Source organism: Xenopus tropicalis, chromosome 7 (genome assembly GCF_000004195.4).
Source record: "Xenopus tropicalis strain Nigerian chromosome 7, UCB_Xtro_10.0, whole genome shotgun sequence".
Lineage (NCBI taxonomy): Eukaryota > Metazoa > Chordata > Amphibia > Anura > Pipidae > Xenopus > Xenopus tropicalis.
The window spans coordinates 40,003,897-40,024,613 of NC_030683.2; the positions used below are offsets into that span (position 1 = coordinate 40,003,897).

The 20,717-nt window shown below is 38.5% G+C and overlaps 1 protein-coding gene across 1 annotated transcript in view; it reads left to right on the forward strand.

Annotated features, from left to right (window-relative positions):
- Positions 1–1,841: 1,841 nt before the first annotated feature.
- alox5 (arachidonate 5-lipoxygenase) overlaps positions 1,842–20,717 on the forward strand; it is a 31,352-nt gene continuing 12,476 nt past the window's right edge. The window contains exons 1-8 of the mRNA XM_004915925.4: positions 1,842–2,056; positions 8,972–9,170; positions 12,681–12,762; positions 13,417–13,539; positions 15,599–15,705; positions 16,685–16,857; positions 18,727–18,873; positions 19,651–19,854. Of these exons, the coding sequence (XP_004915982.1) occupies positions 1,907–2,056; positions 8,972–9,170; positions 12,681–12,762; positions 13,417–13,539; positions 15,599–15,705; positions 16,685–16,857; positions 18,727–18,873; positions 19,651–19,854 (1,185 nt within the window). The 5' untranslated portion in view covers positions 1,842–1,906. The remainder of the gene's footprint in view (positions 2,057–8,971; positions 9,171–12,680; positions 12,763–13,416; positions 13,540–15,598; positions 15,706–16,684; positions 16,858–18,726; positions 18,874–19,650; positions 19,855–20,717) is intronic.

The following is a 20,717-nucleotide window of genomic DNA, read 5'->3' on the forward strand; positions in this document are numbered from 1 at the left end:
ACCCACAAATAATCCCTGCATACCACAAAAAGAACATATACTGAGGTGGTACTGCAATTAAAAAGTTTTTTAATATATAGTTATTGTGCAGACTGTAGGAGCAGTGCCAGCATTGTGTCACTGTAGGCTGCCTGTGTGTTCCATACAGGCAGCATAGGGCAAGCAGAGTATGGCACACACAGGCAGGGTAGGGAAGGCAGAGTATGGCACACACAGGCAGTGTAGGGCAGGCAGAGTATGGCACACACAGGCCAAGTTTGGCACAAACCAGCCAAGAATGGCACACACAGTGAAAGTATGGCACACGCAGGCAGGGTAGGGAAGGCAGAGTATGGCACACACAGGCAGAGAAGGGCAAGCAGAGTATGGCATACACAGGCCAAGTTTGGCACAAACGAGCCAAGAATGGCACAGACAGTGAAAGTATGGCACACACAGGCAGGGTAGGGAAGGCAGAGTATGGCACACACAGGCAGGGTATGGCAGGCAGAGTATGGCACACATAGGCCAAGTATGGCACAAACCAGCCAAGAATGGCACACACAGTGAAAGTATGGCACACAGGCAGGGTAGGGCAGGCAGAGTATGGCACACACAGGCAGGGTAGGGAAGGCAGAGTATGGCACACACAAAGGCAGGGTAGGACAGGCAGAGTATGGCACACAGGCAGGGTAGGGCAGGAAGAGTATGGCAGGTTTTTGCTGTACTACAACCATTAATATGGGTATGGTCATGTGATAACATGGGTGTGGTTTCAAGTGGGTGCGGTTTCAAAAAGGGGAGTGGTCAAACTGTCTTCCATTATCGGCCCTCCACCGCGTAGGTCGGAAAAATTCTGGCCCTCGGTACAACAGAAGTTGGACAGCACTGCTCTAGTGAGCTGTTTATGCTCCCACTAGTGATATATGTTTTATAAACACTGTTGCAAATGCAATAGTCCTTATTGTACATGTGTGGCAGATTTGTTGGTGCCTTAGAAATAATGTAAATAACACAAAAAAATGAAAATACAAGTATGGGATCCCAAATTATGGGCAGGCCATCTCCCAGAGATTCCATTTTAAAACACAGGTGTGCAGTTTCTCTGCACTAATAAAACAATACCATGTACCCACCTAAGATTTTAATTAATACTTACAGGAGGCAAAAGAATGCTAATAGGTTCGTTTAATGCTTAAATGATTTATTAGTTTACATAAAGTATGGAGATCGAAATTACAGAAAACCCCAGATATCAGAGTATTCTGGATAACAAAATGCTCTGCTTCCATACCTGTATTCCTGCAAACTAGTAAAACACTTAAGAAAACAAATAAATAAAATGTGTTCTATTGAAAGATTATAAAAACAGAGCAGTAAAGGAACTTAAAGAATAGCCAATCACTGCATTATGCATTGGTCTTAGATCATAGGTGTCATTCATGGATAACTATGCAGCAAAGAATAAGACATGAACAATTCATTGATAACTATGGGAAAAAGAAGAAAACATTAACAAAGGGCACCTATAGATAAGAATACATTCTCTTGCAATCACTTATATATTGCATAACATCCAACAAAATCGCATACATCAGCCCTATGCCTGTACAGTTCCACTCACTTTATACACACCAGCACTTGAACAGCAGACTTTTTCTAGAAACACAGAACTTCTGGTCAGGATATGATAACATTCTAAGCAATTGACAAATCGAGTCATTGTCTTTTCACAGCTTTTAGCAATTCAGTTAAAAATAAAAAGAGGAAGCATTGAAAGGCAAGGCTGAATTGCAAGAGCCATTAGAAGAGTTGGGGGTGTGCCCATGCCTTTTGCAATGTAATATAGACCTTCAGACTCCATAGGTTACTTTAGAGGACCTGCATTTCTTTGTGGGTTAACAACTAATCAGTTAACTAAGACAGAATGCCATCCTATACAGTCACGGTGGCCACGGGCAGCCAGTGGTTTGCTGGCACAGATGATTATATTTACCTTACACTTGTGGGTTCCAAAGGGTGCAGTGAGAGGCATCTTCTAGATAAAGCCTTCTACAATGATTTTGAAAGAGGAGCGGTAAGTGTTTCTATTAAAGAAGTATTGTTAATGCTTTCATATCAGATGTTTACCTCTTATAAAATGGAAACATAATAAGGTAATTTGCTACTAGTACAGGCTCAAGAGCTGGACTGCAAAATTAGGGGTCTTTATGGGCCCTACACACAGAACATGTGCCGTTCCAGTGGCAGTTGGTACCTTACTCTGGATTAAAGACCTGGCGTAAGGTGCAGTGTGCAGGGAGCACTGTATTTAATGCTTGCCTTTGCTCCATATGTACAAATATGTTATTATATGCTATGTGCATAAAGCTACTTTATTCTAAGGTTTTTCATACCAACAATGCATGGTTACAATAGTTTTCTCTTTAATAATGAAACATTAGGTTGTACTTGATGATAACTAAGATGCATAAAGTCATGATAGTGGCAGAACAATCCTACTGTCCTGTTGTTTTTTGAGTTTAACTGTTAGGAGTGGTGCTCCAAATTCCAGAAAGATAATAGATCCCATGTCTGCATTAAGCATTCTATATATACAGTAGGGGCCATTTTGTGCTAGTGCAGGAAAAAACAGCAACCCACAAACTGTAAACTTTGATTAGTCTACTGCCATTAAATGAACTTTAGTATGCTGTAGAGGGTGGTATTCTCAAACAATTGGTCTTTATTATTTGTGGTTTTTTAATTATTTAGCATTTTATTCGGCAGTTCTCCAGTTTGGAATTTTAACAGCTATATGGTTGTTATGATCCAAATTACTATAGCAACCAGGCAGTGGTTTAAATGATAAACTGGAATATGAATATGAGAAATAGAAATATGATAGAATATGAATAAAAAGATAAGTTATGAAAATTAACAATAACAATGACAACGCAGCCTCAAAGAGCAATAGTTTTATAGCTTCTGGGGTCAGGGAAGCTTTTAAGAGTTAGAAGAGGAGCAAATATTTGAAGAAACAATAAAAATGAAGACTTGAAAATGAAGAATTGGCCACCCTATAATATACTAAAATTTAGCTTAAAGGTCAAACACCCCTTTAAGTATGATGTCTGACAGGTTGCTGTAGATTGTGGACTCAGAATATAAGTGTGTTTGTGATACATAATTGATTTAGGGTTGCAATTAAAGGACAAGTCAACCCAAAATATATTCTTTTGCCAAATTAAAGAAAACATAATTCTAAGCAACATGCAATATACATTCATTACAAATTTATAATGGTTTTTGATCTATTTGTGTGTATAACTGCTATGTGTTTGTCTGTCCTTTTCTATTCTCTGCCCTGGGGGCTCTGGCATTTGAAACAATATAACACAATGCAGCAGACTGACAGACCTGAGTTTCGAATTTACTGGTCACCTGTTTAAAAGTACACATCTTATTGGTTGCTATGGGTTACTAGGCAAACTTAGTGCCTTTTATTACATATGGGGGCAAATGTTCACAGACTTTGAGGCAGCTTTAACTTTATTTGCTTGTTATTATGTGCTGGTTTTGCCTTGAATAGAAAGTTCTTTAATAATATGCTAGATAACGGGATAATCCTCTCCAACCGTACAGATGTACAAGATTGTGTGGCGTACTGTAGGTTAATTTTCACATGCAGTATAATAAAATGAAGCTATTTATACAAAATCTACAGCATTATAGCCTTCTTACAGGGACTATTTGTATTTATTTGGGGGGGGGAGGGAGTTTGTGGTGCCACAGAGATCATCTCTTACAGAGAACTCTTGAGTTAGTAGTGCGGTAAATGTAAAAGATCTAATGCCATATGATTTGTATATAATATTATATATAGTATGCTATATTTGCACTCAATAAACACGCAGAGGGCATGATCATGCAAATCACAATCTTATTTGCAAATTTTTTTGCACAATTTGCATTTCACAGCGATTTCCAAAAAAAAGGAAAGACGGGCACAGCAGTGCAAAATTTCAACTTTATAAACGCTGCAAAAACTTTATAAATGACCCCGTTGGTATGTGTCTTCAAACATGTTCTATAATACGTCTGCTGATGCCCAGGTCTGTGCTTAATTCACACCCATAGTGAGTGACGTGAAGCTACATCTTTTATTGTTAAACTGTATGGGCAACTATGGACAAGGGCAAGGAAACCTTGATTCAATGGGCAGACCCATTAAAAATGATGCGAATTAGGAATTAGGAATTGGAGGTATTCATATTTTTTTATAGTTTCATTCAATCACATTTTTAATTTAGATTTTTTAATAAATAATGTAACATTCATATTTTTAAAAGAAAAAAAGTACGACCAAAATAGGAACATTACATAAATACAAATTTCGTTAAATAGGCCTCTAGGTTTTATCATAGGCCTGTGCTTATTTTTGAAAATAAAACTAACCCAGCCTGGGGAAATAACAAACAGAGAGCCACTCAGATATCTAAACTTAATCCCAGGCATCCTTGGCTTGGACTATCTAGAGACACCTGGGAAAATGGCGCCATAGCACTGCATAGGGTTTTTCCCCAGGCCAGTGCAGAATGGGTAGTTACCATTGCTTTGTCTGAAATGGAAGTCATACAGATAGCAAAGCCTTCTCTATTGTGCCATGTGTCTTATATAGAAATGTTTACATGCAAAACTGCAAATTTAGCTTTATCACTTTGAAACTTAAAAACCACTTCCTATTTTCTTCAGAATTTTTACATTTCTGTTTTTAGCTACTGTTTTTAACACACTGATTGAAGTGAAGATACAATAAACATCTTAGTCTGGCATTAGCCATGAGGTGCGGGAATCTACATCTTTGTTGAGCTTTAGTTTTCCTTTAAAATCTTTTTAAATCCCAGTCACATGCCAGTCACAGACAGGGCTGGAACTAGGGGTGGGCAGAAGCTGCACCTGCCTTGGGTGCAATGGTGGGGGGCACTAGGCTCATACCTCTGCCTTCTTCAAATTTGAATTCTGGATATACAGTAGCTCCTCCCACTCCGCCCCTCCACCCTTGTGTAACTTGGGTAACAACATAGCGGCCAATAGGTAAAAGTGAAATTTACTTGGTAGCCATTAGGAGGAGAAGCGGGTGGGAGATGTGATGAGCAGAGAGGGGCCTGAGCAGTAAATAGGGTCCTGCCTTGGTCACATTTACTGTCTGGCGCAGCACTGGCTGCAGGCAGGGGCTGGTTCTGGATCCATGCCAATAGGACTATGAAGATTTTTCATTCATCCAGGTCATGGCATGTCAAGTTGCTCAAGATTTACTTATACTAGATATACCATGCCAGAAGGTTTCCAACTCAACCAAGAGTGGCAGCCTCTGTCATTATGAAGAAATGCTATTTAAGCTTAAAAAGTCCACCCAGCAACCTCTACCTCACTCTGTGGGGGTGTTGACCAAGGATCATTTTTAATAATTTGAAATTGTATTTGAGGAATTTAGTGATAGCAAAACTGATTATTAATTTATAATGGTAAAATATCCTTTAAAACCTTTGGTTTTAAAAATACATTTGATTAAAACAAATAATAAGTAGGATTCCAGTTGGTGCATCCCTTTAAACAGCTTCAGATTTCCACTTTAAACAGGCAAGAGAGGAAACCTTCTCATCTCTCATAGCACCCACACAGTGAAAGTATAAGTGGACTCACACTTACTCATAAACAAAAAACTTGTCTGTAGACTGTCTGATGATATACATTAGTGCAAGGAAAGTCTGTTTACTATTTATGCTTGTTTGTCCTTAGCAATTCCAGGAACTATAATGCACAATATTATTTATTGCTCTTGAGTGATTTGGAGTAAAAATCTAAATAACCTGTTTCCCCTTCAGGCTTAATTTACCAGAGGTAGTGCTCATATTCCTATCCAGAAAGACATCACTGAGATACTTTTATTTTGATTATATCTTTGACATGTAGATAACACCTTATTCAATCATGCAAAGCCATTTATATTTAAGAGTTTATAGTACATCTCATAATTTCAGAATGTTTAACGATTATTTAAGTGACCTATATGACCTAACTATAAATGATTAAAAATTGGAAGCATTAACACCAGCACGTTATATCTTTTACATTCCAGGCTTTTGCTGGAGCTGGAGTTTACAATGGTGTTGTCTATTTATTTGGGTTAACTGACTGAGGAATGGTACAACTAAGGGCTGTGACAGGCCGGGAGATAAGTCGCCCGCGACAAGGAAGATTTGTTGCGCGGTGACTAATCTCCCCAAAATGCCATTCCACCGGCTAGAATGTAAATCGCCAGAGGGATGGCATGCGCGGCGTGGCGATTTGCCGAAACCACCAAAGTTGCCTTGAGAGGAAACTTCAGCGATTACGGCGTCACGTATGCCATCCCACTGGCGATTTACATTCTAGCTGGTGGGATGGCATTTCGGGGAGATTAGTCGCCCTCGACAAGGAAGATTTGTCGCGTGGCAACTAATCTCCCCGTCTGTCACAGCCCTAACCTGATGATGCTCATTTTGCCAATCAGTTGTCAAATAATGTTTTCATTTATCTCCATGTTCCTTTAATTTTACTTACTTTTATTGCTGTACAGCTGAAAGACAAGAGGTCTGCAAAGAATCTTTTCTCAGGTGGAGGGAGTGGTCAGTTACTAGGGGTAGCAAAAGCCCAAGATTGCCGCTGCCTATGAGATATCTAAGGCTAGTGCCATGCAGGGCAGATTATTGGGGTGTGGATAAACACAAGCCGAGAAGTCGCCCCTACGTGTGAAGAATCTGAAAGTTTTGTTTGCACCCAGAAGCATTGCTTTGGCTCGGTGTAGGCATATGCAGCACATATGCAGGTACAACTTCCAGATTTTTAAAGTGTAGGGTGGATTCTTGGCCTCTGTTTATCCGCAGCCTGAGAATCTGCCCTGTGTGGCACTCCCAGTTAGATAGCAAGTGCATATTTTATCTCCACTAGGGAACCACAGACTCCCACTATTTGTGGAACTTATTAGATTAGTATCTTTTTCTGTTGTGGCTAAATCCCTGTTTACTAAAGTCCTTAGCTCCAGATGCTTTCCTTCATGTTGTCACTGGGAGTCAACAACAAATCCTTCACCAAAGCCTTTCACACATATGATAAACCCATTCTGAGACTAGAAGGCTCATTTATCATTGAAGGGGGTTCAAAGTGCAAAAACAGTGCCATGTGTTTTTTTGTTCCCCATGCACCTGACCCCTGGGATGGAGTGCTACCTCCACTGTGCATCCTAGTAAACAAGTCTGAAAATGTCATTAGTTTTACTAAGGGTGAGTTTACCTTACCTTCCTCTGTATAGTTATGCTTGAATGGTACAGGTGGAGAGAAATTTGGAATTGACCAGATTGAAATAAAATGCATTCTATGAACAAGTTGTTTCAGATGAACAACCCTATGGTTTTACATTACATGCAAGGTCCTGCTTTTTATATGATTTTATGATTACTAGGCAGTGGGAGACATATCTACGAATGGGATTTTCTTGCCCATTAAACGTACAGTACATAAAAGAGAAGTAATTTATCTTACTAGCATAGTGATTTCAATCAAGTAGAAAAGTATACAGATGGTGGGAGGTGTGGGCAGAAGTATGATTCTCAAAAAATTGTTTTTCAAAGATGTTCTTAGTTGAAAATTGCTGATTTTCCATAGAGATTATCTCTATTGTTTACCTCATACGTTATTTTTTTCACACACGCAATCTCAAAATACTTTATAGGAAGTGCATTTTGGGGCATACTTTTCAAAAGGTTTTCGCAAAAAACAAATCAGGCACTATTACTAGAGATGTATGGCAACTCCATTCTAATTCTTGTGCTAATCAAGTTATGTTTTTACTCAGCAGTTTACGGATCAGAGAATACCAAAACAATTTATCTGGATCATATTTTGTTGCTTATTGTTGTTTTTTAGTGCCAACATATTCTACAGTGCTTAATAAAGAGTCTTCTCTTTATTATAGATAATACAGCTCCATATAATATATTGGTTTTATAAAGAATATAGAGGCCATTTTGCTAAATAACCTTTTTCGTATTAGATTATTTTGCTATATTCTAACTAAACCTCAGGGCTGCATCTACTATATACGCACCCCTGCCTAAAACGGCCTGCAGGCTCCTGTATCGTAAATAGGAAAATCAAAAGTATCCATCTTGCCAGCAGACACTTGCTGCTAAATCCACTGGCAGAGCTGAGGGGACAGGTGGGTGTCCCTGCTTAGCCAACGAATGGTGCATGCCCCAATCAAGGTAGAAGTGGGTGGGCTGAGGGCCTGTGCCTAGGGCAGCACTGGATCTAAATACAGCCCTGCTAGTATTATTCATTTCCTATCACAGAACTATAGAAACCTCAGGTGAATACAATGATACCTGCCAGGAACTATATTCTCACCCAAGGCCAGGAGGCATGCATCAGTGAATATGGCCTGTTTAATGTCTGTACTAGAAAATTAACCACTTCCCCCACATTATGGTTATCACTGGGCAGGCCCAGAATGCATGCAAGAATGTACCTGGTACTTGCCCCACATTTGAAACATAAATTGTCTTGTTTAAGGCCCATGGAGTGGAGTGTTTGTATAACGTACGTTCTGTGTATCATATGGTATTGTATAGGAACATCATTACTACCAATTACAGAGGATAAGTAGGAGTGGATGAGGTCTTCCCAGTCATCAGCATCTATCTGCAGTATGTCTCGAGCCCACTTGGTATGCAGTTCTCAAAGGGATCACCCCCTTTTTATTGTGTATAGAGTAAATACAAAACACTAGCCCTTTTTTCCCTCACTTGAATAAAATTTAGCTTGAATAGAAATTTGAAATACACCGAGTTAAAATAATATTCATGCAATGTTTTACATATGGACAGATGTAAAATTTTGGCTAATTGAACACTCAATAACTTTTCATTTCTCACTTACTTTGGTTCATACTATACCTTTACTCCTGTTTTAGATTGATTCCTATGATGTAACAGAATCAGAAGACATCGGAGACATTCAGATTTTAAAAATTGAGAAACATAAATACTGGTACAAAGATGACTGGTACTGCAGACATTTAACCGTCAAAACACCATCAGGAGATTATCTTGAGTTCCCATGCTACAGGTGGATCACTAACGATAAAGAGATAGTTCTTCGGGAAGGAACAGGTAAGAACCATGTAATGGAATTGTGAAATGTCTGAGAATGTATTGCCTTGGTTTTCTCTAAACTTGTCAATATCAATCCCAACCATGCATCATGGAGGATTCAAGGAAAGTGGACATCTAAGTCTGGAAAGGCATAACCATTGTCATGGTAACCTAAACCGGCCATAAAACGTGAGGGGTGAAGCACGTTGTACTTGTAACATGCACCGGTTTGTGTTTATGGCCATAACTGACTGGTGGTAAGGGGGACATAATAATCAGACTGTGACTGAAGACATTTATTTGTCATGGATATCCTGAGGACGCAAAAGTGCATACAACCTGCTGCACAGACCCGGTTAAACTACCACAGGTCTATAAGGAGAACTGCGTCTCCATTTAGTCCCAGCACTGTCCTAAGTAGGTCCCCAATAACATGGGTATTTGCCATAACGACCGCCATGCGCCCCTGTAGTCACCAGCAATTACTACCTCTATTGCAGGATCTGGTAAACGCACCCACATAATTATCCATGATGTCTCCTAAATAATTGTGAAAAAGCACTAAAAATAACAGAGGTGACGTAATCAGACCAGGAGAGCTGTGTCCCCATCAACGGTCAAGGTTAAATACATGTCACAAAAAATAATATACTAAACGAGGGGATCCATACCCTATATACAGTATATATATATACACACACACATATATATAGCTACTAAAAATGCCTCCCTGTAACCAAACCAGTAGGGATTGTTTGTCCATATATTTCAATATATTCAAGCTGGTCAACTATGTCAAAGCCATCCCTGTTTGGTCAGTTCTACACTCACTTTGCATTTTGATAAAGAATTCTAGTACCTCTTAAAGGGGTTGTTCACCTTTAAATTAACTTTTAGTATGATGTAGACCAGCATTTCAGCAGCTATCTGGTTGCTATGGTCTTGTGTAAACAGTTTACATTTTTAAGCTGATGAGGTGAGGGTTGCAATGGGGGTTTTATGATGCCGTGCCCTAGAGCATTTGCATCCAGCAGAGTTAATCATACTGTATAAAACACCTGTTGATCCAAAGAGGAAAGTTATTTCACGTTTTACTTTTTCCATAACAATATTATGCATGGATCATTTACACATTTACATAAGCCTGCCAATTTATGCAAACTAATATCTGATAAGGATGACATCAAATAATAAATACATGTTATTACTCTTTTCTGAGAAGATTACTAGAAATATGTTGCTTTTTTCTCTGTAATAATAAAACAGTGCCTTGTACTTAATCCCAACTAAGATATAATTACCCCTTATTGGAGGCAAAACAAGCCTATTGGTTTTATTCAATATTTAAATGATTTTCAGCAGACTTAAGTTATGGAGATCCAAATTACGGAAAGATTCCTTATCTGGAAAACCCCAGGTCCCGAGCATTCTGGATAACAGGTCCCATACCTGTATGAGTAAAACAGGAAAATACCTAGGAAATAGGAGAAATGCACACACTGTAGTTCAATAATAAAATATAAATCATATGATATACACTCACTACTGAACAACCCTAAAGAAATACAAAATCACCAAAGGAACAAAGTTCTCATTTCGCCTCATGACAAACATCATACTGCATTCTGCATATAAAGGATGTGTTTAATGTGTTTCCTATGGGTCATACAGCATGAAACAGAAGCCGCGCAGCAAGCCACGATCCTCTATTTGCATAAACCTGACACTCCAAATTCATCAGAAACTGCTCTTCTATGGATCATCAAACTGAAAGAAATGTTTCTTAGTAGTAATTATCATTGACCCCTATGTATTTTTAACACTGTTTCTTCTAAACACAATCCGTCTTTTTTTATTACATTTTCTTTTTTGTCGTCTCAATTTCATTTACTGTTTTACAATATCAACAGCCCACTCCACTCACAAACATCCTTGACTCAAAGCAGGTACCTTTCAACCCCAGAATGTTGGGGTAAAGTAGAGAACAATATACATTCCCCTTGACTCTCCAAGCTTTCCTGGAAAGGGAACCGGGTCTCCACTCAAAATAGATACAACCTTTTTGGAGTATTATTAACCTAGAGGAGGAACTGGCTACTGTGAAGGTTGAATAAGTGTTGCAATGTGGAAGGAAAAAGGTCTGTGGAGAACAGTGTTAAAAGACATAGCGATCAAGTAATCAAAAGAAGGTATTTTTGGTGGTCATTCATGAGTCATGTACAGCAGTTTCTGGTGAGTTCCAGAGCTGGAACTTTGCCTTTGTTTGATAAGATCTAAGAGAAGCAACTGTTAAGAGTAAAGGAGTATAATACTGAATAGATTTTGCATGTTTTTTTATTTGGAATTATAACATGAAGATTATTTGCATTTTACAAAAGCCTATTGACGAAGCCTATTGTGCTCTGTTATCATATTTACACTTTCCACAGTAAGCAGAAGCCAGGTCATTAACTAATTATTACATATAGCACATAGTGAATTTACCACCTTCACCTGTGTTTTATCCCACACAAAGTTGTGCTGACATAATGCGGTGTCAATTGATGTGGCCTAATGCCACCTGAGGCGGCTTCCGCAATGCTGCCTCCACTCAGTTTTGACATCTATGGCTCAATTTTTGTAAGTAAATGGACACTTTAGAAGGATGAGCCTGCGGTGTTGGCTTGTAGTCACTATGGGTTAACATCAAATACATGGTACTAGTCACTGAAAACTTAAAAAAAACTTAAATACAACTCTATAGGAAATGCTTTTGCCATATTCTGGGACTTTCTGGATAAGGGCTTCCATTTAATAAATCCCATACCTGTACTATATGCTCTGATATTTGACTATGAATTTTTTAGAGGAAAAACAATTTTACCCCTCCCTTATTTTCCCTTTTGTACCCCCCACCCCAAAAAAGATTTGAAAATGAAAATAAAGACTTACAAAAAAATAAATAAATGGCCCCATTGAAGCTAGAGCTTAAAGGGGTTGTACAACAAATCTAACAGTTTGCATTAATAAAACAGTCTTTGCCATATACATAGTTAACAAAAAATGTGCAACTGAAGAGATATTCACTACATATGCTGAATCTGCTTGCCTATGCCACTAAATTAACCAATTACCTTCCAATTTATGCAACTTGTTAGAGTGCACAAGCAACCAATAAATTGGTGGTTTAATAATATTTGGACATTGAAGGTGACTGACCTCATTAAGCACAGTCCAGTCTTCGAGTCTAATATCTATTAGGTATAGGGAAACTGATAGAATAACTATTCTATTCTATTGAATAGCATGATTCTTTCTTCAAAAGGAGTTCTGGGACAAATATATAGTGAAAAAAATAAAGGGTTATTAAATTTGCAAGATGATAATTGCTTATTAAACATGCATTCCTACCAACCCTGACACTATGCCATATGGGTCAGTTTTTAACGAGTACTGTAGAATAGCTAAATCAAGAAAATGTGGCATTACCTCAGATGAAGTAACCTAAATAATCTCTTTATTATACTGTATTATTATGTTTCAATGCAGCAAAATTGTCTCGAGATGATGTTACTCAAGTCCTTAAGCAACACAGACGTAAAGAACTGCAAGAGAGGCAAAAACTATACAGGTACTTTAGGTTTAATATTAAATTAATAATCTCTATATAATAATAAAATAAAGCTCTCTGTATGTAACAGTTCTTTTAAACTGGTTAAGACTAACTCTGGTATTGTTATATTAGCTAGCCGTATTAGAGTATATGCTGTGTGTATAATATGATCATGTCTCAGAGTAGACATCCTGAAGACTTCGTAATTCTATCACTATTCCTGTTTTTATAGTACAAAAATTACATTTAATTTAGAAAAGTGACCCATTATTGGTTAAATTAAATTAAACTATGGATCAGTATTTGTACATAATCCTTTCATTGTACAGGTAGAGGCATCGTTATCCAGAAAGTTCTGAAAATTTCTTGATTACTGGAAGGCCATTTCCCATAGATTCAATCTGAATTATAATCAAATTATTGAAATTAAAAAGAAATTTCCTTTTTCCCTATAAACCAGCACCTTTTGCTTGATCCCAACTACCCTTAAGGTATGGAGATCCGAATTACAAAATGACCCCTTCTCCAGAAAACCTATGGTCAGAGCATTCTGGATAACAGGTCCCATACCTGTAAAGTGCTTTGGATTTTGTTGGTGCTTTATAAATACATGTTGTAGTAATATTAGAAATGAAACATGCATTTCTCTGCAATTTTGTTCCTTGTCTGTAGATGGAAAGAGTGGTACCCGGGTTTCCCCCTGAGCATTGATGCACATTCTCACAGTGACTTGCCACATGACATACAGTTTGACAGTGAAAAGGGAGTTGATTTTGTCTTAAATTACACCAAAGCGTAAGTGAAGAAAACAACAAACCAATGTTTTAATGCAAAGTGATGTTTTATGCAAGAAGAAAAAGTTATTAGATTTGCTTGTAAATCTAGCTCTCTGTGACACTGTACCAGTTTGAGTTTACACAGTGGTATGTAACGGGTTAATGATTGCTCTCACCCGCAGTGACTGTCCATCTTGGGACATCCATGGGACCCAGACAATCATTCGAAATTTTTAATTCTGTAATTTGTTAACAGGGATGCCACCTGTTCATTTTTACCTGGACCGCCTGGATTTTGTTAGGGCTGTCCAGATCAAAACTACCTTCCCGTTATTTTAAAAACTGGGCAGGATTCTCTAAGACTGACACAGCGATTAGCCAATCGTTGATCACCATGTCATAGCCCCACCCCTGTGGCGGCACGGACCGCCCCCGTGATGTCACGTCCTGCCTTCCTGTCCAGGAAGGAAAGGTGGCAACCCAATTTGTTGATTAAAGTTACTTCTTCAGGACTGACTTTTGTGATGCAAAAATAATTACTTTTCCCATATTTAACATATTTTACTAGATACAATTAACGGTGGCAGTAATAATAGGTTTCCCCTGTGGCAGTGCAACTGCATATGATTACGGGCTACCTATGATTAAGAAGTACCTTAAGACACAAGTAAATTAATGAATTGTGCCACATTGCACAACAACTGCCCCAACCTTGAATGCAAGTGCAGTTTGTGCTTCGTAATTGAGCCCTACTATTTTAGTTAGAGCCCTACTAATTAGATAAATGCAATCTCTAAAAAGGATTACAGGATGAGAGAGGGTGAGGAATTAGTAACTATCCAAAACACCCATGTTTCCCTCTAATCCCTATGAATATAAGGAGCAGCAGCTATCCTGTCTGTGCAAATTAGACATTTAGAATTAGGTTTCTCTTTTAACTGAAGCCTACCAGGTCACCATACAACAGACACAAAATAGCAATCAACTCTGGGTGTATGTTTTTTTTTAATAAATATTTTTTGCAGGCTAGAAGTACATGCATCAATAAGTACATGCATCAATAAGTACATGCATCAATAAGTACATCTTATTGATGCATAAAACAACTCACTGTTATTAATTCTTGGGCCTAAGTGTGCAATGCACAACTCTAGAACAGCATTGTGGTGCCCTGCACATGTTTGAACATTGCATCTTGCTGCCTATTGGTAAATAAGCCCCAAAAAATCCAGCGAACCTCATTACCAGCTTCCTTTGCTTCTTGTACAAGGCTAGTCTACTTGAGAGTTTCAAAAGTTAAGCTCTTCAAACTGGAGCCTCTTACAACATCTGTTTTTTTAGCTTCTAGTACGTGTTGAGGAAGTTGTTGTTCACACTCTTTCGAAAGCCATAACCACATCCATTCCTTCCTATTTTCCTTCCTTATCTTGCTGTTAACATAAGCAAACTCTCTGTGTATATACACACTCACACGCCCACATATATATATATACAGTATATATATAACACACGAGCCATGAATATCCTGTAATGTAAATGATATCCTTATAAATGGTGCTGAGTGATGTCATTGGTTAAATTTGGAGGGTAGTGCTGTCATTTGTTTCATGACTCATGTATCGTACACCATTCATCTAAAGGGTAAACAGTATAAAGCAATTTTGTCATTGCCTTTACTTCCCGTTATAAACTCACATTTTCCTGCTACACTTTGCTAAGTATAAAGAACTCAATAATAATAAATTAACTCTGGAATGTCTGTGTATAGACTATGGGCACAGTAAGAATGTGTTCCTCACAATGCTATGTCTGCTATATTTAGTTACTAGCCATTTTCAGCTGCCCAATAATGTTGGACTCTTCTCCATGAGATGTTACTGAATGCCGCCTACCTACTTCCTATAAGGGGGTTAATAGGAATATAAATCTATACCTAAAATATTAGAAAAAGATGAATGAAATATTATTAATAAATATACCCAAATGTTTCAAATTTACTACCTATTAATCAAAATTGTTATATATTTTGAAATCATTCAAAACCCTGAAAATGAAACCTGGACGATATTGCCTTGCAGGATGGAAAACCTCTTTGTTAACAGCTTCATGCACATGTTCCAGTCGTCATGGAACGACTTCGCTGACTTTGAGAAGATCTTCGTAAGAATCAGCAATACAATTTCAGGTTTTTTTCAGTAAAATGATTTTGTTGTGTTAGTCTCCTTGTGTTTGTGTCAGTATGTGAGTGTCCGCTGTGCGTGTTTATCTGTGGCTGAATTCCTCTCTGTTTTTTCACCCGTTTGTTTATGGTTTAATCAACCTCACCAAATGAGCGGTCTGTGTGGGCAACAAAATGTATTTTGTGTGCATTTTTTAAAATCGTGTGTGGGCACGAGCACACAGCTTAGAGGGAACAATGAAGAGGTACTCAATTTGGTCACCCACCCCCTGGGCCAAAATGGGCTGAATCGTTTATTGGGCCACCAGGCCAAGAATTAGATGATATGATGCGCTTATAGAAACTGGACAGGAGAAGATCCCAGGAACTTGCTGATGCAGTCATGCCTGGTGGGATATTCTAACATGCTTGGTATATTCTGGCCAAATTCCAGCCACATATTGGTCAGGCAGGCCATCAGGGAGTCACCATATACTAGCCAATAAGCACCGACTGTCAGCAATGTTTCTGGGCCCATGTATGAACATCTATAAGATAAGGACAAGATCTTTGTAATGAGAGCCTGTTTATGGACTAGAATGTTTCATCAGCTGGTCCTGTACCTGGCAGAAGGGGTTAATTTTCTAACAGGAAGTTAGAAATCAAAAGACGTTTTTATTTTCGCATTTAGTTTTTGAAACAACAAAAACCACAAATAATACAGACCTTAATTAAAATGATCTGCAAAAAGTATGTTAATCATCAGTGCTGTTCATTGGGCTCTTGTTGAAAGGGGTTATACTGCCACTTTAACCATGGGGAGGGTTAATTAGGATCAATGTGGCTTAAGGTTTATTTTGGAGTTTTTTGCCCCTTTGTTTCTTCTGCTGGGCAGAGACTAAACCTGAGTGTTTATATTGCAGTTCTGAATGATACTGAGCAAAACTTAGGAACAAATTATATGAGGAATAATTAATAATAATGGCATTGTAATTTTTCTTCACAGAATATGTGATGCAGCATTGGCAGGAAGATTTTATGTTTGGATACCAATTTCTGAACGGCTGCAACCCAGTCATGATTAAAAAATGCAAACAAATCCCTGCCAATTTCCCTGTCACCAATGAAATGGTGGAATGCAGCCTGGAACGGAATCTGACTTTAGAGCAAGAAATTGAGGTAAATATTGTAAGAATGGATTTTACTTTGAATACACATATACAAATGTGCATTGTGTTACCCAAGGAAGTTTCAGGAATGTTACATTTACAATGTAAAATGGCATTAACAATTTTAAAATGTAATTCTGTCCATGTGCAAACTCCTCAGTGAAGTCTATAGTATGCATCTAAGCTGTAAGCAGCTCTGCGTTATAAAATAAATGTGGTGCACAATGTTCCCTTGTAAAGGGGAACTCTACCCAGCCACAACTTGAGGCCTTTGAAACGTAAACATCATTTCAAGCAACTTTGAAATATTGATACACCAGTTAAACAATATGCAGCCTTTTCGTGATTTTTAATATAATAATGTGGTTTGGAAAAGTTACTTAAAGGAGAAGGAAAGGCTAACAAAGAGTTAATCTCAAGCTGCAGGCATACCTTCAGTTGTCTCAATAGTGCCCTTAAGTCTCCCCATACTTCACCTGTTCAGAAGATTAGAAGCCAAACAATAAAAAAAACGCTGAGCAGGGTAGAGAAGATTCCCATAATGCAACGCTCCTGCCCAGACTTGGTGACTTGGGGCTGTAGGCGGCGCATGCGCACACAGCAGGAGCGTCTGGTTGCCATGGCGACGCAGCCGACAGGAGAACTCTGCTCTGTGACATGCAGACCCGGCAGGTGGGGGGAGTGGCGGAGGGTTTGTGGCAGGAGCGGGGAGTGGGGGGGTTTGTGGCAGGAGCGGGGAGCTGGGGGGGGGTTTGCGGCAGGTGCGGGGAGCCGGGGGGGGGTTTGCGGCAGGTGCGGGGAGCCGGGGGGGTTTGTGGCAGGTGCGGGGATCGGAGGGGGGGCTGGCTTGTGCTTGTGCTTTTCAGCAATAGCCCATACAGACATGCTGGACAAGATGGCGGCGCCGTTCACTGAAACAAGTATGTAGGTTCTAGTATGTGTATCTCTGTAAATCTTTCATTAGGCAAGCCAGAAATATAGCGATTTTACACAGCAATAGTAGTGCTATTTAATAGTGTGCTTAATTGATTTTGACTTTCCTTGTCCTTTAAGCCTAGCCCCCGTTCTGCTGATCTGGCTGTCTCAAAAAAAATGTAATAGTAGTTGACTGTCCTCAGCCTGCCTTCAGCCTGCATCCTCCAATTCCCACAATTCCCTGTATACATAATGTCAATAAGGAATGCAACATCAAAGTGCATTGTGGGTTATGTAGTTCCTGCATGCTGTCTGTAAGCCGTGGAGACGTTGTTACAATTTGTAACATCAATGTTTTAGCCCCTCCTCCCCTGCCAGGATTTTAAATGATGGAGAAAGAGAAGAACTGTTTTGCAGATGGATTTCAGCATAACTCATACTTTTATAAGGAACAGATTACAGTAATAGTTATATTAGGGTTTTATGTAATGTGTGAGGCTTTTTACCAAATTTAGTTTCAAAAAGCCAGAGTTCCCTTTTAATTTCACTATAAACTCATGCACAAAAATGATCTTATGCACAAATTTGAAAAACTATGTGCTTTCTGAGGTGAGTGCCTCTGATTTGGTGCTAAATTATGTATCTCCAGTTCTCTGTGCTTAGAAGGGAACATTAGGTCTCATTTAATAACACTGGGCACATTTGCCCATGGACAGTTACCCACAGCAACCAATCAGTGTGTACTAATTAAATGAGCTGTAGTCACTAAGCAGATGCTCCACTTGCTTGGCCAGACTTGCAATTTGTGAAATGTATTTATTTGGGGTAAAAACTTCTGAGTTGAATATTATGTTACACTCCCATATTGTAGAGTTAAGTCTTTGACAATATTGGTATTGGTATATTATACAAATGTAAGGTGAATCATTACCTGATTTAATTGTATATTCTTTTATTTCTACAGAAGGGAAATATTTTTATTGTTAATTATGAACTTTTGGATGGTATCTCTGCCAACAAAACTGACCCCTGCACAATGCAATACATTGCTGCTCCCATCTGTTTGTTATACAAGAACCTGGAAAACAAGATTGTCCCCATTGCGATACAGGTAAAGCATTATTATGTTCTAGAAAGAAAATGATTATGCTCTAGAAAGTGGGAAACTAGTATGAGGCAATATCTAGCCAATTAAATGAGTTAAATGAGTGTAATGCATAAAAGGCTTATGTAATGAAATGGTCTTCATTTTTTATTTTTAAAATGTTTAAATGTATTTGCCTTCTTCTTCTTTCAGCTTTTAAATGGGGCCACTGACCCCAGCAGCCTACATATTAATACTCTGTGAGGCTATAATTTTATTGTTATTTTGTATTGATTATCTTTCTATTCATGTCCTCTTCTATTTACCTTCCGGTCTTCCACAAAACACAAATAATACAAAATTAAATTGCAAATTGTCTCAAAATATAGAAAAAAATTTCAAAGCCATAAATGTTTCTGAAGCAATATGGTCAAAAGAGATAATCAAGATAGTCAGGCATACTGCCCATGGAACGTTTCCTTGTAGAGCCTACAGAATCCTTGTATTCCGCAATACCTTTAAAGGGACAATATAGAAAATATCCCTGCCCACAAACACTGAATAGAAGCACCTTCTGGTCAGCCTGTATCACAAAATCATTCCTGCTACACTATGCATTATATTTGTAATTAAGATCTGATATTTATAAAATTATTTGAAAAATCAAATATGTATTTATAGGTGTCACCTTATAGAAATATTTTGAAATTATCTTAGTATAGATTTTATGCACTCAAAATATTAACGTTTGTACATGTTTCTGTCCACATGTTATGTAATTACAATTCTTTCTATTCTTTATAGCTAAATCAAGAGCCTGGGCCAGAAAACCCAATATTTCTGCCATCAGACACACATTATGACTGGTTATTAGCTAAAATATGGGTGCGTTCATCTGACTTCCATGTGCACCAAACTGTAAGCCACCTCTTGAGGTCTCATCTTCTTTCAGAGGTTTTTGCAATTGCAATGTATCGGCAGTTGCCTGCAGTTCATCCCATTTTTAAGGTAGGATATTATTCCAAATGAAACAAATCATGTTTAAATGAATAAGGGCACAAGAAAAGGGGAGGTAGGAATAAGAGTGGGATTCCGAATAAGGTTAGAGGGGTAGAGTGAAAGTTGAAAGGTTCTAAGCAAAGAGTAACAAGAATAAAGACAATTTAATTTGTTATGGAGAAGGTTCCAGGATTTGCCCTGCAGTCAGTAAAAGCAGGTAAATGTGAGAGAGCATATAGGAAGTATACTTGAAGTGACTGCTCTTCCATATATTGGGAGTAACCGTAGGAGCAAGTAACCATTGTTGCAAGAAGTTGTAGTGTAGCGTGTACAGGAGATGGAGTATGTGGATGGGAGTAAAGGTGGCCATACACAAGGCGATTTCGCTCGTTGTGCGATGAACGATTATATCGACAAACGATCGTATGGCGATCGAGTTCCCATACGATATGCCATCCACGGGCAACGATAATTCGGGAAAGATTTTGTCGCATCATTATCGTAAAATACCTACGATCGTACATCTACGTACGATCGATGTCGTTGACTTCTGCTGCTGGCAATCGTGACATGCGCAGAGAACAATCGTTGAAAGACAAATGTCTGACACTCACACCAACTGGCAGATTTTATCGTTAAACGACCAAAATTTTTAAACCTGGCCGATCGATTTTGGGGACGATAATGTCGGCTCGTTTAGTGGGCCGACGATCGTTCGTACACCACCAACTATACGATAACTTAACGATAGCATCGGATCGTTCGGGAATCGGTCGTTTGTAAGTAAAAAATCGGTCCGTGTATGGCCACCTTAAGAATGAAGATATTGGAATAGAATAGTGATAGACAATGGGAGGGTTAAAGTAAGAAAC